This window comes from Anser brachyrhynchus (genome assembly GCF_964034855.1).
Source record: "Anser brachyrhynchus genome assembly, chromosome: 2".
NCBI lineage: Eukaryota > Metazoa > Chordata > Aves > Anseriformes > Anatidae > Anser > Anser brachyrhynchus.
The window spans coordinates 22,151,223-22,168,894 of NC_137695.1; the positions used below are offsets into that span (position 1 = coordinate 22,151,223).

The 17,672-nt window shown below is 43.3% G+C and overlaps 1 protein-coding gene across 2 annotated transcripts in view; it reads left to right on the plus strand.

Annotated features, from left to right (window-relative positions):
- The first annotated feature begins 1,927 nt into the window (after positions 1 to 1,927).
- The window catches only part of ST8SIA6 (ST8 alpha-N-acetyl-neuraminide alpha-2,8-sialyltransferase 6), a 46,754-nt gene continuing 31,009 nt past the window's right edge, over positions 1,928 to 17,672 (plus strand). For both annotated transcript variants that reach the window (XM_080581465.1, XM_080581466.1), the window contains exons 1-3: positions 1,928 to 2,078; positions 2,278 to 2,373; positions 12,469 to 12,567. In XM_080581465.1, coding sequence (XP_080437591.1) covers positions 1,984 to 2,078; positions 2,278 to 2,373; positions 12,469 to 12,567 — 290 coding nt within the window. In that variant the 5' untranslated portion in view covers positions 1,928 to 1,983. The remainder of the gene's footprint in view (positions 2,079 to 2,277; positions 2,374 to 12,468; positions 12,568 to 17,672) is intronic.

A 17,672-nucleotide genomic window follows, 5' to 3' on the forward strand; every position in this document is an offset into this window, starting at 1 on the left:
GCTAGGTTATGGGAAACTGTTGCTCTTGATGTGACAACACAATGGAAGAGACACATACAATAGTTGAATCCAGCATTCCTAAATTCAAATTCTGATTTACCATCGATTCTTGACTCATCCTTTAGTTAGGTCATTAAACTTCTCTACTAAGCCGCTCTGCCAGAGAATTAAGGCTGTTAACACCTACAGATACTGTGACAATCAATCAATAGGCATTTGTAAAGTTGTTTGTAAACAATTGCTAAGCCTAATTTAAACAGATATTGTTTATTATCTTCCCCTTTTCTTTGCAAGAACTTCAGCATGATGCAAAGATTAACCTTTTGATCTGGGGGAAAAAAACCTGCTGGTATTAGACTGGTGTTGGCAGCAGACCTGTAGCTTGAAATACAATGTCCTTACCTCACTAATTTTCCCATGGATTAGCTGACAAAGATACTTCAGAACTCATGGGAAAACTACTTCAGAGAGAAGTAATACTGAGTGGAAAAAAAAAAAAAACAGATTTATTTTCTGGACTGTAATTCTTAGTTGTCCTTCCTTCACATCTCGTACAGAATATCATTAGACTTCCTAAAATGGAAGATTTATTGGTTTACATAGTATTTAATGGAAATTGCAAAATAGTTTGCTAGGATCTACTAAGATAAGCAGAAATCTTTGCATTTTTCTGAGGTAACAGTGGAAGTGAAGTTTCTATCATCTACTAACCAACACATATTTACCTTGAAAAGCTTGACAGTATGCCCATGTTCACATACAGTGCCAACTGGGTTTGTACCACAGGCCTGAAAAGGAAGTCAATTTCCCAGAAAAGGTGATTTTATTTTATTTTTTCCCCCAAGATGTTTACGATTTATGACAGACTCAAACCAGCAAACCTTTCCAGGACTTCAGAAGCCTTAATGCTGACTTCTGTTTCTGCGTTATGACTAAGTACTTCAAAGCCAGGAGGAAGGCTGAGCAGCCTCTGAGGGGCTCGGTGAGCCCGGGCGATACCTGCTGCCCCTCGCCACGCCAGCCCACAGCTGCTGCCAGCACCCACGGCGCTGCTCTCCGGTGCCTTAGCAAGTGCCCTGGAACAAATAATGAGATATTTCCTGGTGTAGAGCCTCACAGCTGGTGCTGTGCAGTTCCTTTGACGGACCATAGGCATGCTGCGGCTTATTGCAATATCTAACCACTTACCAGTCACATTACTGAGTCCCTCGTTATTTCATTTATATAACTACAACAGGGCTCTCATTTTTGAGACTTCTGAGCCACTGATTTACAGCAGAGCAAGAAGGGAAGCTCAGACGGTAACAAATACAGAAAACAGGAAGGATACAGAAAAATCTGCAAATGTAAGTTGTCAACCTGCTCGCTCTGACTTTAAGGCGTAGCATCTCTATTATCCGTTCTCTTAATAAAGGGTGCCTAATTAAAGGTGCCTTGTCATTTGACTCGATTTCTCATAGCAGCGCTTGGCTCCGCGCAAACACCATTAATGACAGAATTCAAAAGAACTGCACGCTTTACCACAGATTTATTCTCCGAGGGCAATGACAACACGTTTTATATATATAAAAAAAAAAAAAAAGCAGGCTGAGTGTTGTAAGTAGAGTAAGACAGAGACACTACAGCGCGCCGACCTGAGCGTACCGCTCCCCTCCAGGACCCTCCCCCTGCCACCGCCTCGGTAGAGGACCCGCTCCCCACACGGGAGCCCCCCTCACCCCACAACCCCACAGCTGGGAAGCCGAGGAGGCAGCCGCACAGGGCCGCAGCCCCACACAGCGTCCTCCCGAGGGGAAAGTTGGGCGGGAGGGCGGGCAGCGGCACGGCGCTGAGGCGGGAGGGGGGCTGATGGCGGCGGCGCAGGGCGAGGGGCGGGGCGCAGCGCCCCTGTGCTGCCATGGCCGCCTCCCCCTGCCCGCCGCCCGCCTTAAATACTATGGGGCGGCCGCAGCCGCGGCGGGAGCGGCGGCCGCCGAGCGCACCATGCGGGCTGTCATCGCCTTGGCCGCGGCGCTGGGCAGCCTGCTGCTGGCCGCCTGCCTCCTGCGCCTGGGCGGCGAGCGGCCGCTCCGCGCCAGGTAGGGCGGGGGGCCGGGGGGCGGCCGGGGGAGAAGGAGCGGGACGGGGCGAGACCCCCGGCCCCGCCGCCGCTGCCGCCCTCCGCGGGCTCGGCTCGGCTCGGCTCGGCGGCCCCGGAGCTTCGCGAGGCAGGGAGCGGCGCGGCTCACGGCCGGTGGGGGCTCGGCGCCGGTTTTGTCAACTTTGTTTTCCCGTCAGGGGCTGGGAGGAGGAGGCAGAAGGAGCGCCCGGCACGCCGAAAGTGGTGCGAGCCCTCAGAGCCCCCCCGCCGCCCTTTCCTCGCACCGGGAACAGGTACGGGCTGCTCGGCTGCTGCTGCCGGCGGAGGCGGTTGCGTTTGTGAAGGTCTACAGGAGCACTAATCTGCCCTTGCTCCGACTCGTTCAGCCTTTTTGTCGGGGGTGGGCATCTTAGCATCCTAATAGGGGGCAGCTTATGGGGCTGAGAACGTGCAAATTCACTTTGACTGGGATATATGGTCCCCTGGTGGGGCCTCGTAGCGACGGCTGTCGCCCGGACACTGGTTTTGAGCCCAGCAAAATGTTGTGTACGGCAGCTTGGTTACAGCCGGTGCAAAAAGTCCTGACAGACACCTTCCAGGTATCTTTATCTGCCTTTCCACAAAGGTGGGGCTGGAGCTGGGCAGCGCTGTGACTGTGTTTGTAACGTGTATCTTGTTAAAAACACACATTTCTCCTCTAAAATCCTAAATGGGCTGGAAGCCAGATGTGCAAAGCCTTTTCCATTTCGTGGAGCATCTTCTCAGGAGCCCTGTAGTCTGTTCCCGTGCCTTGGTCTTTTACATCAACTTCAATCTTTGCTTTACAGCCTGCTAATTTACACTGGAAGTTTGATAAGAAAATAACTGGTTAAATCAGCTGTGAAACAAGTTGTGTCTGATGTGCAGGTACCAGCAGTAACACCAGTGTTTTTGTTCTCGAGCCTTTGCGCACTATAGGAAAACTAATAGTGCAGAAGGGGATGGTGCATCCCCACATGAGATGCTGCTATGTAAGTAGTTTTACAGTATTTTTGCAAATACTGTCCTTTATGTTATATGACCCCATTAGCATTACAGTTTCAATGAGGGGAAAAAAAAACACAGAAAGAACATGGGAGCTGGGTCTTTAACTGAAGCTGTGATGTCCTGGCTATACTGAAGTCAGCGGTGACACTGCAAGGGGACCTTTCAGCCAACATTTCATCTATTTTAACTGAATTTTGAGGTTGAAACAACATATGCTCTCCTTAAGTGAATGGAAGTGACTATAGTCTTAATAACCATTGCAACAGCAACGTACCCTAACAGTAGGTCTATTACACGTTTCCTTGTGCTCCATACCTCAAAATTTTGAACTTCCATAAGTTTGTAACATCGTTCAAAATCGGCGTAAAAGGAAAGAATAGGAGCATTTGCAGACTTCTAATTGCTGTTATGTTCTTCTAGCCTGCTTCTCTTTCCTTGTTCATTTTTCCCTTTCTGCTTTTTTTCCTTCTTTTCCGCTCCTTACAATTTATTGGCTTTGCAGTATGTGCTCTGTTCTGCTTTTTTTTTTCCCTTTTTTTTTTTTTTGTAGCTGTCACTCCGTTCTCATTTCCACTCTGTTTTGTGTTATGTCTGTGGTTCCCCCCTGCAACCGTCTTCTCATACTCTGCCTTTCCCTGCTTGTTTCTGAGCTGCAGTCTCCTGCCACTCAGCTCTGTGTGCTAAACCATGGAGTCAAATTGACTAGAAATGCTGGCAGAGAGCACTTCAGAGAGCAGAATCTAGCCACTTCCCATCTGCTATTAGTACACACACAACTGGAGCAAAGAAAGTGGAAGCAACACATGCCAGAGAGGGTTGAAAATTCACCGTGTGCATGGGTCAGTTGTTAATCTCTGTAATAAGGCAAGCGAGCGTGAGATTTTAATACATGTTTTTCATTAAACTGCTTGAAGGATTCTGACACCAAAGTGGAGCTAGTTTTCCTCCGCCTGAAATTGTATCTTTTAGTGACTAAGTGACTGCAAAAGTACAGTAAGTGAAATATTCTTCCAAAAAGCTTCACTTCACTCTAGCTTCAGTAGCCATAGAGTAGAGGGATGGCTTGCTGGCTGAGTCAAAAAGGGGATGTTCTTTCTCACCTGAGTGACTGTGCTCGGTAGGCTGTCCTTACAGGAGTTGTGGCGCATGTTTGGCATCTGAGGAAGGAGAGAGTGAGCTGCGGGACCGACCAGGAACTGCGACTTAATCCAGAGAGCAGCTGGAGTGGGCAGGGAGCCATGCATGTAGGGATTTCATCCAGACAGCAGCTGGACTGGGCCTGGCTGAGGGCCATGCTGGAGAGATGTGATCCAGAGAGCATCTGGACTCGTTCAGGAGATTCAGACCAATCCCTCAGTGATGGAGATGGATGGTGCGGGCAGTAGGAATTAGGTTCCAGTTCTCGGTGGGATTTTGTTGCAGTATCTATGAGTATGGCGGAAGGGCAGAAGAGTCCACGGCTGAAAGAGTTTGTGTAGGGATTAGTGGATTTTCAAATCGGATGAGACACAGTTAGTATGTTGATGCATAAAAGTAGGAACAATCTCTTGGTGCAGACTTCCCAAAGTGTAGTTCTCCTAAAGTACCCTGAAGGTTTGAATAGTCGTGCTGTGTTGCTGACAGCAACGTCCTCCCCTGTGTAAGAATAAGAGGGTGTGCATAGGTGTTAGGTTAGACTCTGATCTCTTCATCAGTTTGACACATTTCTCTGGCAAGCTAATATTTTTGTCACCAACTTCAGTGGGAAGAAAAAAAAAAGGGGGAAAAAAAGGCCGCTTTCCTTTTTGAACTCCAATCAGAATTAGTAGCCTAGGTGATCTTTAGAATCGCAAGCTAACCTTTGCTCTTATCGTGATTTCCTTTGCTGTTGGATGTATATTTGTAATCAAACATCTCTTGAAGAATCTCTAAGACCCTATTATTCTGTTGCCTTGCAATAATGGAAGCTAATCTGCTCTTTCACTTTGAGTAATTCTTTTAAAAGGATGAAACTGAAAGATGAAAGGGTGCAAAGCAGGAGATTGGTTCAGACTGTCTTAGATATCTAGGCAGCTACTATGTGCAGCAGTGTTTAATTAGACAGTGACTGGGCACCTAAAGTTCTCTGAAGATCTTGGTAACCTTGAAGATGTGTTTTTGTCTCTTACAAGACATTTCATACTGCTTTTCCTTGTTAAATGTTAGAAATCTCAAATGATGTGACTGCCTCTCCAGTGTGATTTCCAGTTTTTGCCTTGGATTTATTTCACAGCCTCTATCTGTTAGAAGGGTTTCTTAGTGAAAACACAACCATTGTTAGCAAGACTTCTCTAGTAGTTGCCCAGGTTTTTTTTCCGTGTAACTGGTATCATTTATACTGCAATGTGATTGTTCTCTTGTCTATGCCTCATACCATCCCCTCACATTTTAAGCTGCAACTGCGGGTACAGCTTAATCTTGCATAAGCCAAAAGTGCAACCAAAAAAGTAATCCTGCACTTGTCCCACCTTTAGACACTTGGTTCTCCCTCCCTGATTGTGTTTGTGCCAGCATATGTGTTTGTGCTAGTGCTCATCACGGGAGAATGTCTATATTGAGAGGATCTAGGTTGTCTTTTCCTTGTCGTGAAGCTGCCATGAGTGTGCTACGTTAAGCTTGAGCAGAAATTCTAGCTCCTTTTGCGCTGTGGAATATAGAGCAGATAAATAATTCCAGCTCCTACCAGGAAGGTGAAAATAGCCTTTTCGAGCACTATGTATGTACATTTTATATACGCGCACTAACAAGGCAGCAGTACACTGAAGAACTGACCACTGCTGTTCTTTTATTCTGTGCGCGTTGCCTGTTTTAGGGCACTCTCTTACTGTTTTCCTAATTTACTCTCTGTCTTTGCAGGTTGAAGGCAAGCACAGCGTAGAGGCTGTTGGGGTAATTGAACAGTGGGAGGAAGTGATTGAGGAGCTATGAGTAAACAAGTTAGTATTGATACAGGGTTTCATAGTTCTCCTTTCCCCAATTCCTCCCTCAGCAGCAGATCTTTATGCAGGCCTAGGGAATAAACAACTATACTTAATTAACTGTGCTACAGAGACCTGTACATTCAGTCTCCTGTCAAAATATTGCATTCTGGCAGACAGAAAGGGAAGAAGAGATGGGCTATTACCAAGATTATAAACAGTAGCTTAGTATATTGCACAAATAATTTGCTACAGTTTAGATTAGTCAGCATTGGTGACCACTTCACTAATTTTACTGCTGTTTTAGTATTCTTTCCCTTCGTTCCCAAGTGATGCATGCAGACATATTTTAAAAAGCACATTTCTAAGGCATGCCTCGTGTATTAGTTCTGTGGAAATGAATAGGTGTTCAGTTGAAAGCTGCTGCCTGGACACATTTATGTTCTGACAGTGGTGAAAGGTTTCCCAGCCTCTTTCTGTTCCCCTTTCTGTTTGCTTGGTCCAAGTGAAACTGCCCTGTCATTCTGTCCATCATGTAAGACTGTAACATCATTTTAGTGTAAGTACCTTATTTCTTTCACTTTACCCACTATGAGACTCTGAATATTGTTTTCCATGTTGTACGCCATGCGGTTAATGGATTTTATAAATAAAAAGTGTCTGATGTCATGGATAATGCTTGTGAATGCACTGGAAGGTCTACCAAATAATTTCAAAATGCAGCTTGCCTTAAAGACCTGATTTAGCATTCCTTAGATAAGCAAAAGCTCCATGGGAACTTGAACAAGGATAGTAGGATCAGTCTCTTTCACAGTTACTGTGATTAATGTTACAAGACAAATTCCTATTCCTTACAAAAATGGCTTGATAAAGCCATTTTCATAGTCCATTTCACCAAGCATTTAAATTGTGTATTGCCTTATTAACCAAGGTGTTGTGAACCTTAAAAACATCACTATATTCTTCTCATCTGATTCATTTTGAAGTGGTGTCAAAGACAGCTATGAAGAGCACGCTTCCCAGGGAAGTAAGGATTACAGGTTTTTAACAACTAGTATTCAACTAGTAGAGTATGAGATTCAAATATAAATGAATCACTTCAAGGGAGAGATTAAGTCCGAAGGTATCCACAATCTGTATAGCGTTGTTTGGTGCCAGAACGATGTGAATGTGTAGTTTTGCATGCAGAAGTTAGCCTGCCTAGCTGGAGATGCTCAGCCGGAACAGAGTTCACAGGTTTTGTGCTGCATCAGGGAGACAAGAACAGGAAAACACAGAAAAAATGCAACAATTGGTTTTGTTGGGCAGCGAGTAAATAAAGCCGATGAGTGGGATTTTTCTCTGATGTTCAGTGTGGACTCCACTCCTTCGGAAATTAGGAGTGAAGTTCTTGTTTCTTTTGGTGCTGCGAGGCAGCCGAGTCCTGAGATCTTTCAAAGATTTCATCCCAAATTCTTTAATAGTTCCCAACTTTTTGTGGGAGTTCTGGAGGACTGGTCTTTCAGCCCTGGGCATATCTCTGTGTTATGGTATAGGTCACCGCTATACTTCCTTTTTTTCCATATATTTTTTCCCTGCCATTAATCCCTTTTTTTGTCCATCTTATATCCATCCACTTCCCTACTTTCATCATTTTTAGGGGGTTCGTGTCTGTTTGTTTCTTAAGGGGCTGCCCTTTTCTTTCCGTTGCCATACCACTGCTTCCCTAGAATTCGGTGTTACCAGAGGTACCTGCCTGTCTCGTGACTCCCTGCACCAAGGCCCCTTATAGTCCCAGGTCTGAATGCTATAGGTACAGCAAAAGGGACCATGCATTTCCTATCTAGTTTCTCAATTTAAAAGGGTATTCTGGAGCAATCTGCCTCTCCGGTCCAGTTGCTGGAACACGATTACAAACGGGATGACACTCTTTTTTTCCTCCCTATTCCTGGTTACCTTTCATTTGTTATCACCATCCTCCTGAGGGATGACGTACTTCTTGAGCTGGACACACAGACTTACGGTGTATTTGCCGTGGTCAATTAATTTCCCACTGATTTTGTTTTTAGAATTTACATTTTATTAGTGTCTGTTGACTCTCTCAGGACCTAGATCCCATGTGAAGTCTGTAGTACTGCATGGAAGTGGGTGCAACCCATGTCTTAAAGGCTTTTACAGTTTGAGGAAATGTTGTATTCTGTCTTCCTGTGAGTAACATATAGCACAACAACGTACTGATAAATATGGTACATGATCTTAATGTACTGTGGCTTTATTAAAGTACAGATGGTGTACTTTCTGAGTTTCTAGAATTACCATAGGAAGGATGTAGCCCTCAAGCTGTTCATACACAATTTAAAAAAAAAACCACCCTTCTTTCAGATTTGGGCAAGTAAGATTGGCTTTGAGAACATCTAAAACTTGAAAGGAATTTTATCAGAAACGGACCTTTCATCTGTTTTACATGTTTGAGCCAACAGAATGGTTGGCATGGTTTCCTCTTCAAGTTCTCATCTAGCTTAAGAGTTTGCAAAGTCAGTTGCATGTAGCCTGATGTCTGCGTTGTTAGATACATTATCTGATTTCATTGAAAAAGTTTTCGTGCAGTTCCAAGCGCTGAACAAAGACTGTCATCCACTAGCCATATAAACTCATTCAGTGATAAATGTTGCCTAGCATGACCGTCCTAAGTGATCAGAAATCTAATCTGAGTCTGATGTCCGCACAACTCTGCGATGAATAATGCAGTAGAAGTCTGGAATGCCCCTTGCACACCCCTTTTTATTTGAATGCAAAAAGCTTCTGCTCATGTGAAGCAGAGGCCACTAATGGTGAAAGAGGAATTCGAAAGTTTAACCTTTACTGGAAGAAGTCATTGTTTTGCATGTCTTTCAAATAAGTTGTTTTATTTGTGTGTCTTTTTGCATTGAGTAAAATTTGTATGGAAAAAAAAAACCAGCAGAAATATTTTGGTGATCTGTCATGTGTCTGCATTGTATGGATAAAGAGTGTGGATTAAAAGTTATGTTTGGCTTTCCCCACAGCTGTGCCATTTTCACCAGCCTTTATATGGGTCATGGAAAGGGAAGGAAAGATTCCTTATTCCTTTTCCCTCCACTGGTGGCTATAAAAGTGATTGTCAGCATTTAATGACAAAATGGAACAGCAATTTATTTTGCGCATTCTTTTTTATCTGAATTCTTCCTTCTTGAATTTTTCAAGTCTTGTAAATGTGTGCATAAAAAACAATTATAGATGAAAAAACAAGGCAACTCGCTTCAGTTGATCTTAGTGCTATGAATTTAAAATGCTAAAAGTCTGTTGAATAAAGCTTTTATTTGGTTGAGAGAATGTTATTCACTGCCTCCACTGACCCCAGGACATAAATTATCAGGGAGCTGTAAGGCCCTTCTCTGCACACGGTTGAATCCTGCTTGTGAAAGGATGTTACTTCTCCAGCGATGCCTGCAAATGCACCTAGCAGTGACCTGATCAAACCTGCAAGCCAGCTCCTGATGTGGCCTTCCTGGCAAGCTTCGTGGTGAAGGTGATCTCCTCTGGCCAGCTGTGGTTCAGAAGGGCTAGGGCCACTTCTCAAGGCAGCGCCCAGTGTCTTGATTTTCGGCTGTAATTCGAGATAAATTGGCAGCAGTAACATGTGCTTGGTTTATGATAACAATAGCTCTTTTTTTTTTAGGTATTGTTTATACAGCTAAGCTTTGCCTGTAGCCATTTCTCTCTCTTGAAGCTGCAGCTTTAGAAGGATCGTTTTCAGCCTACTGAGTTAAAAGAAGCAAGGGCGAGGAAATATGAATTAGTGCTAACTAAAGTTGTTCGGGAACAGGCATTGGCTTCTGTGAAAGGAAGGGGCAGCCCACCTGGTTCTTCTGTGTACACAGAACCACTCCGACCAAGCTGCAATAAACCTGTGTACCCAAACTTTGTAAGCAGAGTATTTGCTGTCACTTACCATGTATGATGTGTAGAGTTGTGTGCTTGACCCTCTGAACTGTGTGCTTTGAGAGCCTTCAGCACTCAGCCTTGTGTGTCACTCCTTGAAAAAGAATTAGTTAAAAAGCTGTGTGCAAAATCAGCCGTGGAGCTCTCAGCGGGTAGTGCCAGCTGTTACGAACTATTAAAGTCACTGCAGAACTGAAAGGACAGAGGTTCACACTGTGTTGTCTTACCATTACCCTCAACAAGGGGCACACTTCCTTGGGGGCAGTGGGCATAAAGTGGGAAGAACTTCCTGATGGTGGAATTAAAGGGGGAGAGCTGATATCTCTCCTTTGCAGCCTACTGCTTGGGTGAATTTCTCCCCATTTATGGGCAATGGAAAGAGGAAAAGAAGATGCTTTATTCCTTTTTCTCCTGTGCTGTACCTATGAAAATGCCAGTCAGTTTAGTAGCAAAATAAACAAGCATTTATTCTGTTCTTTCTTCTTCAGTCAGACTTCTTCCCATTTCATAGAATCATGAAGGTTGGAAAAGACCTTCAGGATCATCTGCTCCAACCATCACCCTACTACCAACGTCACCCACTAGACCATGTCCCTAAGCACCACGTCCAACCTTTCCTTGAACACCCCCAGGGACGGTGACTCCACCACCTCCATGGGCAACCCGTCACAATGCCTGACTGCTCTTTCTGAGAAGAAATTTCTTCTAATTTCCAAACCAAACCTCCCCTGGCACAACTTGAGGCCATTCCCTCTAGTCCTATCACTAGTTACCTGTGAGAAGAGGCCGACCCCCAGCTCCCCACACCTTCCTTTCAGGCAGTTGCAGAGAGCAATGAGGTCTCCCCTGAGCCTCCTCTTCTCCAGGCTAAACAACCCCAGTTCCCTCAGCTGCTCCTCACAGGACTTGTGCTCCAGGCCCTTCACCAGCTTCGTAGCCCTTCTCTGGACATGCTCCTGCACCTCGATGTCCTTCTTGTAGTGAGGGGCCTAAAGCTGAACACAGCACTCGAGGTGCGGCCTCACCAGAGCCGAATACAGGGGGACGATCACCTCCCTGGTCCTGCTGGCTGCACTGTTCCTGGTACAAGCCAGGATGCCTTTGGCCTTCTTGGTCACCTGGGCACACTGCTAGCATTTGTTTAAGATTTTGTTTAAGAAGGGAAGGCTCTGGGATATCTCAATGTGTGTAAGTATCTGAAAGGAGGGTGTACAGAAGGTGGAGCCAGGCTCTTTCACAGGAGGTTCTCTCTTAGCATCAGGAAGCACTCCTGTGCTGTGTGGGTGACGAAGCACTGGCACCGGTTGCCCAGAGAGGCTGTGGAGTTTCTCTTCTTGGAGATCTTCAAAGGCTACCTGGACGTGGTCTAGGGCAACCAGCTCTGGCCTCAGTTTTTTAACAGGTGAAGCCAAAATAGTTCTGGTCCATGTTAGTAAAAGAAGGATGATGCAGAAGCAGACCATGATGTGTACGAAGCAGGAAGACCCTTGTGCTTCCAGGAACAGCATGGGGTCTGTTCACTGCTGCAAATCCCAGCCAGGAATGAATGACACAGCACCCTGTGTCTCCTGTATTTCTAATTTTGGTTTGGGTAAATAGGCTGCAGTGTCCAAGTGCTCTGTAAGTAGTGAGTCAGTGGAAGGAAACCAAGAGGAATGAGGCAGGTGGAAAGATGGTGAGGAACGGTGAAAATAAAAATGACGGAGGAAGGAACATCATGATAAGTGATAATATGGACAGCAGAAGGTTGATGAAGGAGGAGGGTGATTGTATGAGATTAAACCTAGGTACATGGTGAACTGAGGTGAATGAAATAAGACGGTGGTATTTCAGGCATTTACTAATTTACAGCTCAGTCTGGCAGGACTGCTAAAGCAAGAGGACCACACAAGACTTTGGTGAAAATAAGGCAACAGGAGTTAAAGATCACTGTCTGGCACTTGCATTGGTTCCTTTTACAAATATTTATTCTCACTGTGTAAATAAAGAATAAACAAGGAAGGAAATATTAAGCTCGAGTCAATAAGTTAACGTCTAAGTAAAATGATCCACTTCACCTGTGGTGTTTCCTATATATATTATATTGGCTCTGAATATTGCATTTCATCAACAGCTTTAGGAAATCACATCCGCTGGAATATTTTAATGACGAATATTTTAAATATCTTCATAATGTTCAAGAGGCTTCCTGTTTCATTTATTTTTTAATTACATTTTTCTGATTACAGTGTAAAGCAGAAAATATAATTCAGACTATGAAATAGAGTTTCTTTAAGGAATCTAATATGTTATAGTCACTAGCAGCAAACTCTCCTTTTATACAAGAGCCTCACAATAGAGATGAATAAGATTGCTTTGGTAATGTTTTCAGCTAAATTAACAGTTATTAATCTTATTGTCACAGCAAAGTAAATGCAACGGGCCTGTCAGAATATGTTCTTTCTTTTAAAGTATGTTGCTTTTTCTCCCACCCCACTTTTTTAACAGAACAACTGCTAATAAAAATGGAATTTACCAGTTTGAACAGGCTTCAAAGTGTAAGGCGATTCAGGACAATATTTTATCATCATCAATCAAGAAGAAAAGGTAGGTGTTTGCTGTGCTTTCTGCTTTGTTTGTTTTAAATAAAAGGCTAAAAGATTGTCCTCCTCTTTTACATAATTCTTGATGATATTAGTGTGGAACAGCACAACAGGAAACTGAAATGGTTTAACAAATGTTTGCTTGCATTTTTTCTTTGACAAGTTATATTTATTCTAGGTTGGATTTTCTTTTTTAATTCACAATGTAAGTCAACAAGATTTCTCATTCTCATTTTTTACAAGATATTTACAAAAAGGTAGACCAGAATCTGTGAGGCATAATTTCATTCTTGAATGTCTTCTTCCTGATCGGTGAACACTCCCGCTATGAGCAACCTTAGTTAATAGTTCTTTTCAGCATATTCACTAGATTAAGTATAGAAATGTACTAGTATAAAAAGTTCTTAATTAATTGCTCTCATTATTATAATAACTAGTGCACAGGAAACTAATTATTCAATTTTAGATACATCAAAACAAACAAAATTCCATTTCTGGTTTCCACTTGCTGTTCTGCCTTTCCCTGACATGGAAAAAAATCTTTGCTATCAGCCCTGCTCAAATTCCTTCCCACTTGCTGAAGTGGAGGTGGGAGAAGCAGCCCATTACTTTTGACATGTAACATGGTGCCAATAAGGTTGCAGCAATAAATAAAACATTGCGAGTAAGAAGAGCGTTCTATCTGGACCAAGTGCCAGCTTAAAATTAATTATGTGCTATGATGTCTTTAAAATTGGAAGGTTTTTTTTTCTTCTTCATTTGTGAAGAGAAGTGGAATGGAATGAGAAACAAAAACTCTGCTAAAAATAATTATGTGCTTTTCCCCATTCAAAGGACTGGGGAAGTCAAAATTTTCCTTAACATAAAAAATAAAGAACCATTGAATCATAATTTTAAATGCTCTCCTGTGTTTTCTGCCCCCTCTTCACTTTCTCATTGCAGTTTAAGATCTTCCACCCATTTTTAAGTCACCATATTACCAGCATTTTGCCTTTACTATTTCAATTCTTTTTTTTTTCCTCCTCTATAACCTTTTCTCCCACCACTGTTCCATCTCATCAGCAACACTATCATTGAAGTTTTACTCTTCTGAAAGGTGGTACTATGGTACCATGCTACCATTCCACTGCTAGTGAGAGCTGAAACAGAGGTGGGCAAACAGAGGGCAAAGAATATAGCTGAAGTGCCTGTTCAATGCCAAGAGAAGCACAAGCAGTCACTATATTGGCTCCCAAATCCAGCTATGGTGGTATAGATAGTGGTTTTATCCTGTGTATTACAAAGTTGTAGAGGCTGCAGGAAAGCAGACTTGCTTTTTACATGCAGAACATTTTGAAGCTGAGTTTATAGGAGAAATGTGAGGAAGTACCAGACCTTTATTTTGTGGCTAAAGAAAAAGGAGGTGAGCCATCTAATGGGCAGGTGGGAAGAGCAACTGGTGTTTGGAACAAAAGAGCAAAGCATTGCTTTGGGCAATGAACATTGCAACTCATTGCCCTTCACTGGGAGGAGCTGCTGGATGTTGGCTGCTTTTTCAATGTGTGACCCACGGGCACGGTGTAGAAATGCTTTACATTGCAGCTTGAGACTTTCAGGGATGTTCTGGACTCTCTGGCCTCTTGAGCTGGCAGAGACTGGAAAAATTTCCTAGTTTAGAGCTTGTCAGATGATGTGATAGTAAAAAATGCTATGTAAGTGGGAAGTATTATTATAACAGGTATGTGCTGGTGGTGATAAAGAGCTTGAAATGCTGTGTTCTGCTGGCAGCTTTCCATTTTCATTCTAGAGCAAGCCCTGTGCATAGTCTCCCAAGGGCTTTAAAAACCGGTAGTTGTTTTTATAGTATTAAAGTCTCCAAAGGCACAAGAGATCCTCCATTTCTCTTGTGTTTTTTTTCTGATTTTTTTTTTGGTTTTGTTTCTTTCTTGAATGTAAGCTGCCAAATAGGAAGTTCTCCCTTTTTCACGTCTGCTGCTCAATTTTCCTGCTAATTCAAATAGATTTTATTTTTTTTTTCAAGTAGATATTAGTTCTAGTGAGTAACCAGTGGGGCTGCATCTGTCTGTCTGCTCTGACATTTTACCTGTTGTGTCCCTACTATGTCAGCAATGCTGTCCCTGCTGTTTTCTTTTAGATAGCTGCCAAAAATTAGAAGGTACTTTGTCAGTGCCTCAACTATGCGTAATAATTCCGCGTTAACCACGGCATTTAACATAGAAGGCCAATGTGTACCTGATGAATACTAGGCAGAAACAACCCCTTCCAGGTGTTATTTGCCAGCAAGACTCATACAGTGTAAGTGAGTTTCCTACAACAGCAAATTTTTATAATGGCTAGGTTGCAGGTGGCAGACAAAACTTGGACCGAACACGTTTCTTTCACTATTCTCAGCACTGTAATTACTGTCTCGTCCACATATTGTTAGAGTTCAATTTAACTGAGATTTTTTTATCTTAATAATAAAGATATTTTAGCATCGCCAAACATATACTCTAAGTTTCCAGGTGCCAGTGGAAATATAGGTATTGTTCCAGCTCTTTAAAATGAAACAGTGGAGAAAAGGACTGTCTAGGTTACAGCGGAGCCATGAAATAATATCTTGATGGCCTTCCTGGACTGATTCCATTGGAGCGTGTCCCTGAGGCTCCTTTAGAGCAGGAAATGCTAAAATAGGCTTTCTGAGAGGAAAACAAAGCTTTCTGGGCTGTAAACCCAGCTGCTGCAAATCCCAGAGCATCGTTTTGAGTCTTTAAAAAAAAAATTAATCTATGGGAATATTGTCTGCGTTCAAGTAGAGTTCATTTCATGGAACTGAACGGAACGGACGCCTTACGTTGCTGCGGGCAGATGTGGCAGCTGCCTCGCAGAGCTCCTGTCCCCCGGGCTTTGCTGCTGAGATATCTCTGATGCTTGTGGTGCTGTGCCAGCTCTGGCAAAGATGAGGTCTGACAGGCCGTGGTGTCTCTGTAAGTCACGGGAGGAGCAGAACTGGGTGCACAGGGCGAACAGAGGCATCGCTCCGTCCCGTAAGGACTTGGGAGCGGTGGCTTCTTAGTGAGCTCCTGGACACCTCTGAGCAAGGGATTTCCATCCAGCACAGAGCAGAGGAAAGGCAGCAAAGTCCTTGCATTGATAGGTGTTTTTACCCTAGGTGCAGCTGTACAGTTTCTGTTACAGCTATCAGAAGACCCTCACAGTTTCTGACAGGCCTGTGTTTCTCATGAGGCCTTAATACTAGCACTGTGGATGATGCTTTAATTTTAATCCTCATGAAATGTTTCCCTGTAACTTGCTAATAACTTGTCAGTCCACGCCATTTCTTCCTGGTAATTTTCCTGTTTGTTTCTGACTCTTATTTTCATCTTACAGATGTCTTTAGGCTACAATTTGCTTTCCTTTCCCTATATTTTTTCTCCTAGATAATGATAGCCTAAGTAAATTTTCACACTCTGTTATCCTATTATTTTTTTTTGTTTGTTTGTTTTTTTTACGTTAAGTCCCAACATCTAAGATATATTTATTGTTTAGCCTTAAGGAACAAAACTAGATGAGTGAGTCAACACCGGCATAGGCTGTTCTGATCCTCTGCTTCTATCCCACCCTGCCCTGCTCACACGCTGCCTGGCCTGCCCCGTGCTCCTGCTGACACTCCTCTGACCCCACGGACGAGCCAGTTCGGGGAGCTGCTTCAGCAAGAAACCAGCTCCATGTGCTGTGGCTGCAGTTGCGAGGCTGCTAACGCAACGTACCAGCAGGCAGCTGCCAAAATAGGAAGGCCTCGTTCCCAGTTCCTCTGCTCCTGTCACTTCTTGCTTATACTGGCAATGGTGTGTGATGGGGTCTTTCCTGATGCAGTTTAAGACACTAAAGCAGAAGAAAATATATATGCTTTTTTATTATTAGCATTTATTTTTATTTTTTTTACTTCTGGATTACTTTTTATTTATTCGTTTATTTTTTGCCATGGTAGTGACTTAAAGTGGCCTAGGGAGACATTTGGCCAGGGCAAAAGCTGGTAAAAACAAAACAGAGGTGGCGTCAAGTCAGTGCCAGCCATGGCACAAGGGAGACAGCAGACATGGAGTTGGACTGGAAGGAGGAGGAAGGTACTGCACCAGCTCAGGTTGGCCACAGCTGCAATGAAACTAGCTGCACTCTGCTCCCGCTTCTGCACGTTTCTTCCTGCTCTCTTATAGTTGTGGAAGGGCTCGGTAAAATCCGTTTGGTCACAATGATTTTGTTCCTTAGGTGTTTTCTGTGTCTGGTAATGTTTGTGTAGACAGTGAAAGTCACGCATGTTGTCACAGGTGCAAATTTGAGCCAAAGACCAATTCTAAAGAAGAATTCCTCTGTGAAAGTTTCATTTCTTTTGCCATGTGGAAAGTCATTTTACTCTGGGGTAGACAAACCGGTTAACTCTATCAGCAGCAGTACTTTCATGAAGCAAACAAACAGAAAGAAAAGGGTTCTACCTTTCAAATGTTTACCATAAAGCTGTGATACTAATAGCATATTGAACATGGAGAGAGAAGGAAGCTTTCGGGTTGTTGAGTGCTCTTCTGTTGCAAGCCATCATTGCCTTTTTGTTTTCCTTTTTATCAGTTCTCATGCTCCATTTAAAAACAAGTGAGGTTTCATGCCTTCCCACGTTTGTTTTAAGGTTGTTTGAAATACACACGTCTAAGTTCCAGGTTAAATAAACTCATGATCATTTGGTTTTGGGCCAACACTAAGCCATTTTTGCTAGAATGGTACAAGGTAGATATTTGCTGGAGACATGAGTCACATAGAATTTGCAGCCTTGACATCCACGTCATCTCCTATTCCATCTGCCCAGTCCTCCTTTTAAGTCAGAGTCATTGTTTTTAAAAACCTAGTGGGAACCAAGCACAAATGGGAGAGTTAACATTGAACCTGAAAGGGAAGAAATGTCACAATTCTTTTTGGCTACACGGTCTGCTGTATTTCACATACGGACAAATTTAAATGTCTTGAAACAACCCATAAAAAGAGCAGAAAACTCTTTGGGTACATGTACCCCTCTGGTGCTTAGTGCTGGTTGATGTAAAACACTTTTTTTTTATTGTTATTTAAAAGATAGTCCAAAGG